The sequence below is a fragment of the Thalassophryne amazonica genome, chromosome 5 (assembly GCF_902500255.1).
Source record: "Thalassophryne amazonica chromosome 5, fThaAma1.1, whole genome shotgun sequence".
NCBI classification, from domain to species: domain Eukaryota; kingdom Metazoa; phylum Chordata; class Actinopteri; order Batrachoidiformes; family Batrachoididae; genus Thalassophryne; species Thalassophryne amazonica.
The window spans coordinates 50,757,436-50,772,138 of record NC_047107.1 but is presented as its reverse complement, the minus strand read 5'-3'; the positions used below and the strand labels follow the sequence as shown (position 1 = coordinate 50,772,138).

The window sequence follows — 14,703 nt, the reverse complement described above, 5'->3', positions numbered from 1 at the left end:
GGGGAAGTAGTCGACTCTAATTTGCTTCACTCCCTGGTATGTAGGAAAGCAACTATATGCCTCTGGGCCTGTATATGACTTCTTTCTTCTTGCTTCTGTCAGGTCATCATTCCTGATTTTAATTTATAAAACTGGGCAATGAATGAGTGACTGATTTTATCAATCAATCAATCAATCAATCAATCAATCAATCAATCAATCAATCAATCAATCAATCAATCAATCAATCAATCAATCAATCAATCAAATCAATCAATCAATCAATCAATCAATCAATCAATCAATTTTATTTATATAGCGCCAAATCACAACAAACAGTTGCCCCAAGGCACTTTATATTGTAAGGCAAGGCCATACAATAATTACGTAAAAACCCCAACTGTCAAAACGACCCCCTGTGAGCAAGCACTTGGCGACAGTGGGAAGGAAAAACTCCCTTTTAACAGGAAGAAACCTCCAGCAGAACCAGGCTCAGGGAGGGGCAGTCTTCTGCTGGGACTGGTTGGGGCTGAGGGAGAGAACCAGGAAAAAGACATGCTGTGGAGGGGAGCAGAGATCAATCACTAATGATTAAATGCAGAGTGGTGCATACAGAGCAAAAGGAGAAAGAAACACTCAGTGCATCATGGGAACCCCCCAGCAATCTAAGTCTATAGCAGCATAACTAAGGGATGGTTCAGGGTCACCTAATCCAGCCCTAACTATAAGCTTTAGCAAAAAGGAAAGTTTTAAGCCTAATCTTAAAAGTAGAGAGGGTGTCTGTCTCCCTGATCTGAATTGGGAGCTGGTTCCACAGGAGAGGAGCCTGAAAGCTGAAGGCTCTGCCTCCCATTCTACTCTTACAAACCCTAGGAACTACAAGTAAGCCTGCAGTCTGAGAGCGAAGCGCTCTATTGGGGTGATATGGTACTATGAGGTCCCTAAGATAAGATGGGACCTGATTATTCAAAACCTTATAAGTAAGAAGAAGAATTTTAAATTCTATTCTAGAATTAACAGGAAGCCAATGAAGAGAGGCTAATATGGGTGAGATATGCTCTCTCCTTCTAGTCCTCGTTAGTACTCTAGCTGCAGCATTTTGAATTAACTGAAGGTCCTAGCACAGAACCTTGTGGAACTCCATAATTAACCTTAGTCTGTGAAGAAGATTCCCCATTTACATGAACAAATTGTAATCTATTAGATAAATATGAATCAAACCACCGCAGCGCAGTGCCTTTAATACCTATGGCATGCTCTAATCTCTGTAATAAAATTTTATGGTCAACAGTATCAAAAGCAGCACTGAGGTCTAACAGAACAAGCACAGAGATGAGTCCACTGTCTGAGGCCATAAGAACATCATTTGTAACCTTCACTAATGCTGTTTCTGTATTATGATGAATTCTAAAACCTGACTGAAACCCTTCAAATAGACCATTCCTCTGCAGATGATCAGTTAGCTGTTTTACAACTACCCTTTCAAGAATTTTTGAGAGAAAAGGAAGGTTGGAGATTGGCCTATAATTAGCTAAGATAGCTGGGTCAAGTGATGGCTTTTTAAGTAATGGTTTAATTACTGCCACCTTAAAAGCCTGTGGTACATAGCCAACTAATAAAGATAGATTGATCATATTTAAGATCGAAGCATTAAATAATGGTAGGGCTTCCTTGAGCAGCCTGGTAGGAATGGGGTCTAATAGACATGTTGATGGTTTGGATGAAGTAACTAATGAAAATAACTCAGACAGAACAATCGGAGAGAAAGAGTCTAACCAAATACCGGCATCACTGAAAGCAGCCAAAGATAACGATATGTCTTTTGGATGGTTATGAGTAATCTAATAACCAGCAATCTGTTTAGAATTATCTTCTAAACAGGTTCAAAACCAGGCCCAGATTTAAGACGACTTGGCCCAATCAGAATTGAAGACCAAATCATAACATTAATCTGTCCAATAATCACACGAACGGGACATCACTGTCCACACTACTACCCAACGCAACCACCAGAAATCACAACCTCTAATCTGATTTAAAAGGTCTCAGAGCAACTACACAATCACTGCAGGAAAAAACCCTTCTTTATTACAGGCTTTTTAGGGCTGAGAGTTTCCAACCCACTCGAGTCATCTGTTTACAATGAAGCTATTAGCGTTTCTACTTCCTCCCTACCTATCCTTCCTCTTCCTCCCTACCTAGCCTTCCTCTTCGAGCACTAACTTAACTCTTGAGTGACAACACATTTGAAATTTTAGTTATTAAATGGACCAATGTGGCATTATATATCCCTGAGCTGACATTTTACAAGGATTTTTTTTAAAGGGTCCTGTTTTTTCAACACTTTATATCACACTGATTACTCCATTTGTTGCATGTGCATGTTGGGGAGAATATTTTCCACTTCAGAATGTGTGTACTTACGCTGTCTTTCATCTGCCCCTCCACAGTTGGGGACATCATGATGACACAGACGACAGTGACCAGCAGGAAGTAGAGGGCGTACATAATTCGGGTCCCAGTGGACTGTTTGATCTTTGGGCAACAGTTACAGCAGCATGAGCAGGCTGCAGATCCGCAGCAGCAGGCCAGCTGTAAACACAAACACACAAAACAATGGGCATGAGAAGACTGGGGAAACGCCATATCAAGGCTAGGTTTTCTATAACTGCGACACCACAAATAACCATCTAATGCACACATTACAGATGAGAACATGGTTTTATCGATACTGATGCCATTTTTTATCTGCTTATTGGTCCAATTCTTTATCAATTTCCTTGTCGTTTCACAGTCAGTTGCTATGGTGGAAAAATGTAGGCATCAATACAGTTGTTTTCCTTGGTGAAGTGTGACGTCATTATACAAGGGTTTGAGCAGTGACTGTCATAAAAAAATTCCAGCATTGATGAAAGAACACAATAGTATCTGAGGCATACACGTCAGTGGTTCAAAAATTTTGGAACTATTTCTCAACTGGAACCAGTTGATTAACATCCCTAATGCACATGCAACCTTTATGGTGGAGTTGAGTATGTCAAAACAGTAGTTTATGTTGTCAAATAATGACAACACAACTACTTTACAGGGCAGACAGGGGACGAAAATGTTCTAAACGTAGTTTGGCAGCACAGGTATTGAAATAACAAGGTCAAACATCATGTTTGACACATGTTCCTACCATGTTTTTCTAAAGCAGCAGATTTAAAAAGCATACAACACAACAATTCTATCCATCTCTTTTCTCATTCAGATTCTAACCACCACCACCACCACCACCCTCGTGGGGCCTAGAAGACAATGAAGTCTCTTGTCACAGAAATACATACATGCACGCACGAGCCCACACACACACACATGCACACAGGCCTACCCCGTGTCATGGGATCTCACGGTGGAAGACCATCTCATAAAGTTAGGCCCTCTGTTCTATTTAGGAAAGAGGAGGTTCTGTAATTATACAGTATGAGATCTTTCTGGAGCCACCCCACCCTACATCTGCAGAACACACACCGCTGTGGTGAGAGGTGAACTCCGTGTTGTGGCCTACAGATGAAATGAAGCATAACTTGGGGCTGTGTTTGGCTGCACGCTGCCGTAGGACGTATTCTTGTTGTACTTGCACAGTGTGAAACAATGCTGTCTGTCGTGTTGTGAGAGGCTCATGACTGCAGCCACTATACACATATATTCACCCAGTTTGAAACCACAGGAGGGTGGAGACTGGTGTGATGTTTAAGTGACATCCCACATCGGGATGTTGGAACATACAAGAGCAGTTGAAGCACAGGTTTGAATGTTTTAGCTTCACAAGTATGTCAAGTGGTAAAATACAGAAATTTAGTGGTAGATGATCACTAATTTGGCAACTACTACTAGCATGAAGAAGTAACGACACCAAGCAGAAGATATTTTTTCCAAGAGACTTCGGGCCCCATTTGGTTTGTGCTCAACTAGGGCTGCCACGATTAGTCAATTAGTCATGATTACGTTGGCTAACAAAATCGTCGGTGACTAATTTAATTGAATTTAACCTTTGTTTATCTTTCAAAACTGCTGCTGTATCTTACACTGTCTTTCTGTCTTTGACGCACATGAGCAGTAGTGGTAATCGGGTTCAGCTGTGATGTCACTGGAAAAGTTATGCCCAAACAATATCATGGCTAGCTGGCAATGAAGTTTGGGAGCATTTTAATCAAATTAAAGAGAAAAACATATAATGCAAAATCTGCAAGGCAGAACTTGCATTACACGGCAGTAGTATGACGATACAGGAGCTTCTGAGAAGGAAGCACATTGTAGCTGATTCTGACAAAGAGGGACAGTCATCTTGGTAAACTAATTGGCTAGTTAGCCACTAACATTACTTACTTATATTGATAGCTGTAAACGTTAACATTAACGATGATGATTTCATCAGCCTTAGCACACATATGTTTTGTTGGAACGTTATAACAGTGATGTCATGTTTGACTAGGAAATGTGATACGCCCTAATGTTTTATAACGCTACCTTACAGCACTAAAAAAAATACATTCCTTGATCTTCAAAGGACAACTTTGTTACCAAGTAAAAGCTGAATGAACTATCATCTTAATTGTCTTCATTTTTTAGTTAGTACATACCTTAAACACTTCAAACTGAAGCAAATGATGGTAATATAAGAGCAGCTGCATGCTGGTGCAATATATGATCCAATTAGTCAACTAATCTCAAAAATAATCGTGGCCAGTGGATTATCAAATAATCGTTTTGTGGCAGCCCTATGCTCCACTCCACTTTTTTCTGTTTGCATGGTGTTCAATCTGAGTATTAAATGACACACAGGGTGCAAGAAATTGTATTTAGTCTCTGAATTAATTAAAGGTGTGTTTTTGGATGTACATGAGTTACACCAATCAAATTATCATCTATCAATACCTTCAAGAGTCACATGTGCTGACCCTGGCATTCTGGTATTCAGATGGTGGACTCAAGTGAAAGGTTTTATTTCTGTAGGACGTTTTTTTGCCCCTACTGTTACATGCAGGAAAGCACTGGTTTTACAAGCCGGCCTTTAAATACAACCACAGATTCACCAGTTAACCCCTAATTATGCCAATTAGTCATTCTGAAGCATAAATATATACAGTAGTGTTCAGAATAATAGTAGTGCTATGTGACTAAAAAGATTAAACCAGGTTTTGAGTATATTTCTTATTGTTACTGGGAACAAGGCTACCAGTAGATTCAGTAGATTGTCACAAATCCAACAAGACCAAGCATTCATGATAGCACACTCTTAAGGCTATGAAATTGGGCTATAGTCAACCAAAACAAAAGGAGAAGAAAGGGGGTGTTCAACAATAAGCTAGCATCTGCTGTGATGCTACAAACTCAAAACTATTATGTTCAAACTGCTTTTTTAGCAATCCTGTGAATCACTAAACTAGTATTTAGTTGTATAACCACAGTTTTTCATGATTTCTTCACATCTGCGAGGCATTAATTTTGTTGGTTTGGAACCAAGATTTTGCTCGTTTACTAGTGTGCTTGGGGTCATTGTGTTGTTGAAACACCCATTTCAAGGGCATGTCGTCTTCAGCATAAGGCAACATGACCTCTTCAAGTATTTTGACATATCCAAACTGATCCATGATACCTGGTATGCGATATATAGGACAAACACCATAGTAGGAGAAACATGCCCATATCATGATGCTTGCACAACCATGCTTCACTGTCTTCACTGTGAACTGTGGCTTGAATTCAGAGTTTGGGGGTCATCTCACAAACTGTCTGCATCCCTTGGACCCAAAAAGAACAATTTTACTCTCATCAGTCCACAAAATATTCCTCCATTTCTCTTTAGGCCAGTTGATGTGTTCTTTGGCAAATTGTAACCTCTTCTGCACATGTCTTTTATTTAACAGAGGGACTTTGCAGGGGATTCTTGCAAAAAAAATTAGCTTCACACAGGTGTCTTCTAACTGTCACAGCACTTACAGGTAACTCCAGACTGTCTTTGATCATCCTGGAGCTGATCAATGGGTGAGCCTTTGCCATTCTGGTTATTCTTCTATTCATTTTGATGGTTGGTTTCCGTTTTCTTCCACGCGTCTCTGTTTTTTTTTGTCCATTTTAAAGCATTGGAGATCATTGTAGATGAACAGCCTATAATTTTTTGCACCTGCATATAAGTTTTCCCCTCTCCAATCAACTTTTTAATCAAACTACGCTGTTCTTCTGAACAATGCCTTGAACGTCCCATTTTCCTCAGGCTTTCAAAGAGAAAAGCATGTTCAACAGGTGCTGGCTTCATCCTTAAATAGGGGACACCTGATTCACACCTGTTTGTTCCACAAAACTGACAAACTCACTGGCTGAATACCACACTACTATTATTGTGAACACCCCCTTTTCTACTTTTTTTACTAATAGCCCAATTTCATAGCCTTAGGAGTGTGCATATCATGAATGCTTGGTCTAGTTGGATTTGTGAGAATCTACTGAATCTACTGGTACCTTGTTTCCCACGTAACAAAAAGAAATATACTCAAAACCTGGATTAATCTTTTTAGTCACATAGCACTACTATTATTCTGAACACTACAGTATATATATATATATATATATATATATATATATATATATATATATATATATATATATATATATATATATATAATACATAATAATACATAATAATACATAATAATACATAATAATAATAATACATTTTAATAGTAGAAGTCTTTCTCTGAATTTTTCAAGAATAAATGATTGTTTAGACACAATTAGCAAAAGTTTTTCAGTGATCGCTATATCTGAAACCTGGTTAACTAAGGATAATTATGATTTTGTGCAGTTGAATGGCTATCAATTGTTTTCTGTAAATCGATCGAAGAGAAGAGGCGGTGGTGTGGCATTATATGTTAGGTCTGATTATGACTGTGAATTGGTTTATAATATGTCATTTACAATTGATAATATCATGGAATGTGTTACAGTTAAGATCACATCTATAAATTCAAATAATAGGATTGTTAGTTGTATATACAGAGCTCCTGGAGCAAATATTGATAATTTTGAAGAAGTAATTATGAATATGTATAATAAAATAAATAAGAATTCTCATTTATTTATCTGCGGTGACTTTAATATTGATTTTTTAAATCCTCATAATCATTCACAAACTATTTCATTTATTAATTCGTTATATTGCATGGGATTATTTCCGACCATCATTCATCCAAGTAGAATAACTTCGAATACTGCAACCCTTATTGATAATATTTTAACTAATGTTATAACTTATAATCTTAATGCGGGAATATTGTTAAATGATATTAGTGATCATCTGCCTGTATTTACTGTCCTTGCATCTCAAGATCGAGTGCTCCAAAAGGATTGCAATAGAAGGAGTAGGAATGTAACACCAAGGACTGTTGATAATTTTAGGGAGGATTTATTATGTCAGAATTGGAATAATGTTTATGTTGAGGATGTTGATGAATCTTATGATGGGTTTATTTCTATTATTTCTAAGTTATATGATAAACATTGTCCTCTTGTAAATAAGTTAGATAATAATAGATTTAGTAATAAACCATGGATGTCTAAGGGTCTTCAGAGGGCATGTAAAAAGAAGAATCGATTGTATAAGCAATTCATTAAATTGAGAACAAATGAAGCTGAAAGTAAATATAAAATGTATAAGAACAAATTAATTCATATTATGAGATCTAGTAAGAAAGAATATTACGGTGAGTTACTTGTTAAAAGCAAGAATAATATAAAAAATACATGGAATATATTAAATGATATAATTAAAAAGAATAAAAAAGGTAGAGATTATCCTTATTTTCTTTTTAATAATACTGTGATAGATGATAATGTGATGATTGCTGATCATTTTAATGAATATTTTGTTAATGTAGGTAGAAATCTTGATACTAAGATTGATCCAATGAGTGATAAATTCATTGCAAATAAGATAATATTTAATAAAAATGTGTCAATGTTTGTTGGTGCAACGAATGAAAAAGAAATTATTGATTTGGTGCAGAACTCAAAAAGTAAGAAATCTACGGATTTTAATAATTTGGATATGGCTCTTTTGAAAAAAATTGTTGATTGTATTGTAAAACCTTTTACTTACATTTGTAATAAATCCTTAAGTTTAGGTAAATTCCCTTCACGAATGAAAATAGCCAAAGTAATTCCTTTATTTAAGTCTGGTGACAAACATATTTTTTCTAATTATAGACCTATTTCACTTTTACCTCAATTTTCAAAAATATTGGAGAAAGTTTTTGTTAAAAGGTTAAATAATTATTTACTTAAGTATGAGATATTGTGTGAAGAGCAATATGGGTTTAGAAAATCTAGGACTACTTCACATGCACTGATGGATTTTGTGGAAAATATTGCGACTGCAGTTGATAATAAGCAATATACTGTAGGTGTTTTTTTGGATTTGCAGAAAGCGTTTGATACTGTTAATTATGAAATTCTGAAAAATAAATTGGTGAAATATGGAATCAGAGGTTTAGCATATAATTGGATTGATAGTTATTTACATGGTCGGTATCAGTATGTTCAATATAATAGCATTGATTCTGAATTCAGGGAAATCACGTGTGGGGTGCCTCAAGGTTCGGTGTTAGGTCCTTTGTTATTTTTTTTTATATATAAATGATATTTGTTTGGTTTCACGGGTATTGAGGTGCATTCTTTTTGCTGATGATACGACTGTGTTTTGTAGCGGGGATAATCTTGAACAGCTTTTGGACATTATGGAAGATGAACTGGGGAAATTTATGGCTTGGTTTAATGCTAATAAATTGTCACTTCATCTTGGAAAAACTAAATGCATGATTTTTGGAAATAAATTTATGTTCAAATGTAAAAATGTTACTATCAATAATATCGAAATACAGACAGTATCTGAGTATAAATTCTTAGGTGTTATAATTGATAATAGACTTTGTTGGAAACCCCATATAAATTATATAAAGTTAAAAATGTCCAAATCTATTGCTATTATGTATAGGGTTCGGGACATATTGTCCCAGGTTGGGTTACTTACATTATATCATGCTTTAATTGTACCATATATGATATATTGTATTGAACTTTGGGGTAATACCTATAAATCTAACACTAATCCTGTATTTCTTCTACAAAAACGTGCTATCAGAATTATTGGTAATATACATCATTTTGAGTCAACACATTCCATGTTTAGGAATTTTAATTTATTGAAATTTAGGGATTTAGTGGATTATATTCTGATACAAACTTTGTACAAAGCTAATAACCAGGCTTTGCCCTTTTATGTCCAGAACTTGTCTTGTTTAAGAGTAAGGAATTGGGATATAGATTACATGGTTGTATGGTATTTAAGAAGCCTCCTGTACGTACTAATGTTAAGGGGTTTTGTGCTTCAGTTAGAGGGGTGAAGATTTGGAATGAATGTCCTGTGGAAATTAAATTATGTGGTTCATTGGCCTGTTTTAAGAAGTGTTATAAAAAAGTAATAATTTCTGGTTATAATAATGGTGAATAATATATTTGTTTCTTTTTTGCCTTTGTATTTTGGTTTGTTAATAGTGCTACATTTGTATTGTGTGTGATTGTTTGCATTTAAATATTGTATGATGTACGGGGTGGGCGTTTATAAGCTTCTGCTTCTGCCCACACCCTTTCAGTTGCATTGTTGGGTTATTTGTTTGTTATTTGTTTGAGTTTGTTTTATATGTTTAAATTTTTTGTGTTTTTTGATGTGTCTTATAAATTACAGACTCTGTTGCTGTTGTAGTTGCTGCAGTTGCTGCTGATGCTGCTGCTGCTGCTGCTATTTCTGTCGCTGAATAAAAAAAATAGATATAAAATAATTTAATCAATTTCTGGAATCTTCTATGCTATTTAAAGAAGCGTTCATCATGGTGTATATAAATCGATGATCCACAGAAAAGCTGATATTTAAAAAAAAAACAAAAAAAAACCTGAAATAAATATTACTGCCAGAGAGGAAAAAAATAGTAAACTAGTAAAATAAACCAGAAAAGGGCCTACAGAGGCTTGTTAATGTCAATTATGTCCCGTAGTTATTCATTTTTTAAAAATATTTCTCTAAACAGATTCCCCAGAGAAACCAAATCTTTCACTCTGTTGGGAAGGTGTCGTAGCACGGACCCACAACAGGGGGCGCAAAGGAACGGACAATGAATAAGCCAATAAGTAACAATTTAATGTTGTGACAACACACAACTAAATTCACACAAGATATAAATAGACAATTAACACCAGGTGACGTGTGGGCAGGCTCGAAGATAGAAGACCCCCGACGAGAGATGAGCCGCGTCCCACACGGCTTCCACCACCAACGGCCTGAAGAACACCAGAGCCGCCAAGTCCAGAGTCCCCAGGTGGCCTCTGTCTTCAGCTGTCGACCCTGGTACTGCTGGCAGAAAACAAAGACAGGATGGATGAGTGTGAATTTGCACACTCAGTAATTGTACACAGTTAGGAGGGAGACCCTCCACCTCCAAGTAGGAACACACTAGCAGCTCCTGTTACCACTTATCTGATTGGAGTGTGAAGCGAAGCCGTTGCTGATCACACCAAACGCCAATCCCACAGATAAGGAAGACACCACAGGATAACGGCTGCAAAAGAAGTTCAGATTATTACTCAATGATTTGAGTCAGCAGAGAAAATTACCTCTTCGGTAGTTGATTTCTCGGCGAGGAGGTGGAGTTGCAGTCCGACCTTTATGGTGATGGTGATGAGTTGAAGGAGTGACAGCTGGTGCTGATGATGAGTGACAGCTGTCACTTCTTCTGGGTCTGGCGCCCTCTCGTGCTTGGAGCCCGCACTCCAAGCAGGGCGCCCTCTGGTGGTGGTGGGCCAGCAGTACCTCCTCTTCAGCGGCCCACATAACACGCTCACTACCTAATTATCTTCTAAGAGGTCAGGAAAACTCTACTGTATCTGCTTTCAAAAAAGAATGGGTGTACAATATCTAAAATGTCAAAACTGATAAAAGCATTGCAATGATCAGGCCTGTTTTCTCATATAGGACAGACTGATAAGGACTCATCATACCATATAATACTGGTCACACACTGCTTTAACACAGAGATGACACAGGGTTCTATATTAATTTGTTCCTGTGTATTTCTTTTTTTTTTTTATTAGACCAGTGCACCAGCAACCCTGGAAGACTCATTTGACCTGAATTTACTACATCAGAATTATGAAAAATACCATCCAATTACTAAACTTGCTTACTGTTGTTAAGGATCACCGGGGTTGGGGTACACCCTGTAGCTACAGGCTACCAGTCTATTGTAGGGACAACACACATCAGCAAACAAACAAGCACTTTCACACTCTCACTCACTGATATTCAATTTAAAATCACTAATTCATCTAACCTACATGTCTTTGGAAGTGGGAGGAAGCAGGAATGACTGTAATATATATTACTCTGAAATGGGTTGGTCTGTGTAGTGAAAACTTTTAACTTTTGTAAGAGTGTTCCATGATGCATAACACAAAATGGCTGACGCACATTCAAAATGTCCTTGTAACTATCTGATCTTAATCTAACTGCCTTTCAAAATGACTAATGCCCAAAATGTCCTTATGATAAAACAGATCCTTTTACAGCTATCTAATTGATAAAACCATCTGATCTGTTTATATATGTTTAATTGATAAAACCAAAGTATTCATATCTATTTGGAAAAAGAATCAGCATGATGGAACACTCTGTTTTATTGCGTGACACCACATACATACACACTATAAGATTTTTACATAACAACCATGAATGCACCGTGAACAGACACCACCCATTTTCACCACTCTGCAGCCAGCTCACAGACACTGACTCAAGCCAGGTTAAGGACTACCCATATGGGGGTGGCTTAGGCTGAAGTAATAAAAGTTAGAGAACAAAGGAAGTCGGGGTTTGTTCCTGGTGTTTGCATGCGACCGGTTCAAGATCCCAGCACTGAGATAACACTGTATCGGTGTAACAACTCTTTACAATACAACATCTAAACTTTGAAGTCAGTTTCCTGTCCAATTCTTTTTGGAGGTCTCACTGTGATAAAAGAACCTAACGCTTTCATATTTCAAGTATATTTCAGTCAGACAACTCAAACAGCAGAATATTTATTTTAACAGCAGCACGTAGTTTTGAGACTGGTGGATGGCCTCCAGTTACGTCACTCCCTGCAGATACTTTGCTTGTGATATAAGGCAATGATGATTAAATGTACATATTTCCTCCTCAATCGGTGCTCACAGATGGATGCTGGGGTGGAGATGGGGCAGAGCAGCAGCAGCAGTGACGTGAGGTAGCAGGGAGCATTTGACAGGCAAAAGTGGAGCTGCCGTTTAAATATCCCTCAGTATGTGGTGCTGTGTTCATATTACAGTAAGCCGTAACAAAGATATTAATCTACGGGAAACACTGAATTCATTTTCAACAAGACTATTTGGATCAAAGACTATTTGGTGCATTAAACTGGACCCATGTTCAACTATCATTGTGATGTGCCTTGATGTCAAAACCTGTTCAGCCCAGTCTCATGCTTTTTTGTGCTCCTGTCATGAAATGAGTCATATTTTCGTGATGCCTTTTTAAAATTTTATTATTTCTAACCCAAACCCTTCCCCTAACCCTACCTTAACCTTCTCCCTTCCCTTAACTCTAACCATAACCCCCACAGAACCCCGCATTTATGATATTACCGTATTTTCCGGACTATAAGTTGCACCGGAGTATAAGTCGCACCAGCCACTTTATCCATTATAAAGAAAAATAAACCATAAATAAGTCGCACCGGAGTATAAGTCGCACCAGCCACTTTATCCATTATAAAGAAAAATAATCCATAAATAAGGTCCACTGGACTATAAGTCCCATGGACATACAGGTATGTTAACATGAAAAGTTCAGATGATAATATTGTGACGGCTACCGTTTTCTGATGCATATTTCACCAGTCGCAACTTGTAATCTGCAGGGTATGATTTTCTTTTTGGTGGCATTTTTTCGGGCCTTCTCCGTTGTCTTGTTAAGTTATCAGTAACGTTAAAATTTTTATTTTTCTATGGTAGTCAGAAGTCGCAGGAACAGTCACACAAGCCTCGAGTGCCCTCTCGTGAGCTGCATTTTACCTACGGATATGTTTGTATTTTGCGGACCACATTGCGAGCCGAACCATGCAGCACCTACCTGTGCAGCTCATGACCACCCAGTGGTGTCCATCCAGCTCCTTCCAAGTGCAGATGCTAATCCTCCGCCGTCGCTCAGTGCTCCCATGCAGCTCTCAGCGTCAACTCTGCTCACACTGATATCCAAGGATTGAAGCTGTCTTGTTAGCCGTCCCGGAATAAACACCATGTTCGTCTGCTTCAAACGCTTTTCACAATCATCGACGCCAGCTCCTTCCAAGTGCACACGCTAATCCTCCGCCGTCGCTCACCCAGTGCTCCCACGCAGCTCTCAGCGTCAACTTAAACACTCTGCTCACACTGATATCCAAGGGTTGAAGCTGTTCTGTTCGCCATGCCGGAATAACAGCAAGCACCGTGTTCATCAGCTTCACACGCTGTGGGTGAGGTGAGGAATACGCATCCAACGTTCTGTTCTCTGATTGGTTATCGCGACCAGCGTGAACTATAGGATGGCCGTCATACTACAGTGTCCATGATGCATTGCATTTCCTTTTCCGGTGGCCATTTTAAAACACAGATCGACTCTGTCACGTAAAATTGTTTTGTTACAGTAAATTAATTGAGATCCTACCGGTATATTTTTCATTTATAAGTCGCACCGGAGTATAGGTCGCACCCCCGCCAAAACATGTAAAAAAGTGCGACTTATAGTCCGGAAAATACGGTAACTGAATTGATATGAAATTACTTTGTGCTCCCGACATGAAAACGTGGCGCTTTTCGTGATGGTATAACAAACCACGGGATTCATTTACTTTTGTGATGTCCGAGGCTTGTTAATCTCATCACAAATGGCGTGAGATTCGGTTGAACCTGTTACACTGCAAAAATAATCAGCTTTTAAATACTTTCCAGTGGTAAGTAGTTTGTAACACATTCCTGCACATGAGCAAAAAGACTTCTTTTTTTTTTTGGAGGAACGAGCAGTTATATTCGTTAATACTAACTGTGTTTCTTCTCTTAAGGCACCTTGACACTTGCACGACTCTGATCTGCACACTTGCACGCACTCTGCCATGCAGGAGAGTAAACGTGTCGCAAACCGTAGTAAACCGTTACAAACTGTGCAAGTGCGCAAAGAAAATGTTCAAAATCTCTGTCATGTATTAACTATGTGAACTTCACGTGAACATTGCGCAAACAATTAAAAAACACTGCGAGTGCGAGTGATTGCATTAGCGCACCGCATCACAGTGCAGCTCATCTGATTGATTATAACGAGTTGTTAAATCTATCATAAACATACTTTTGCAGCTACTCATAACGAGGAATGAACATGCAACTGTTTTACCAAGCCATTACAATATAAACATTACAAATAATTACTTTTTAGATGGTTCCAAATGTGTTCTCCACCTCATAAAGTGCATGAGAGAGAGAAAGAAAAAAGTGGCAGCTGGCCCGGCCCTCTGTGTTTCTGGAAGCGATTAGAGGTGTTTTTAACAGCCAACCTCCGAGAGAAAATGAGTAATCCGCTACAAAATT

General features: G+C 38.0%; 1 protein-coding gene across 1 annotated transcript in view; it reads right to left on the bottom strand.

Moving 5' to 3' along the window:
* The window catches only part of serinc5 (serine incorporator 5), a 91,722-nt gene that overhangs the window by 46,068 nt on the left and 30,951 nt on the right, over positions 1–14,703 (bottom strand). The window contains 1 exon segment of the mRNA XM_034170180.1: positions 2,404–2,571. Coding sequence (XP_034026071.1) covers positions 2,404–2,571 — 168 coding nt within the window.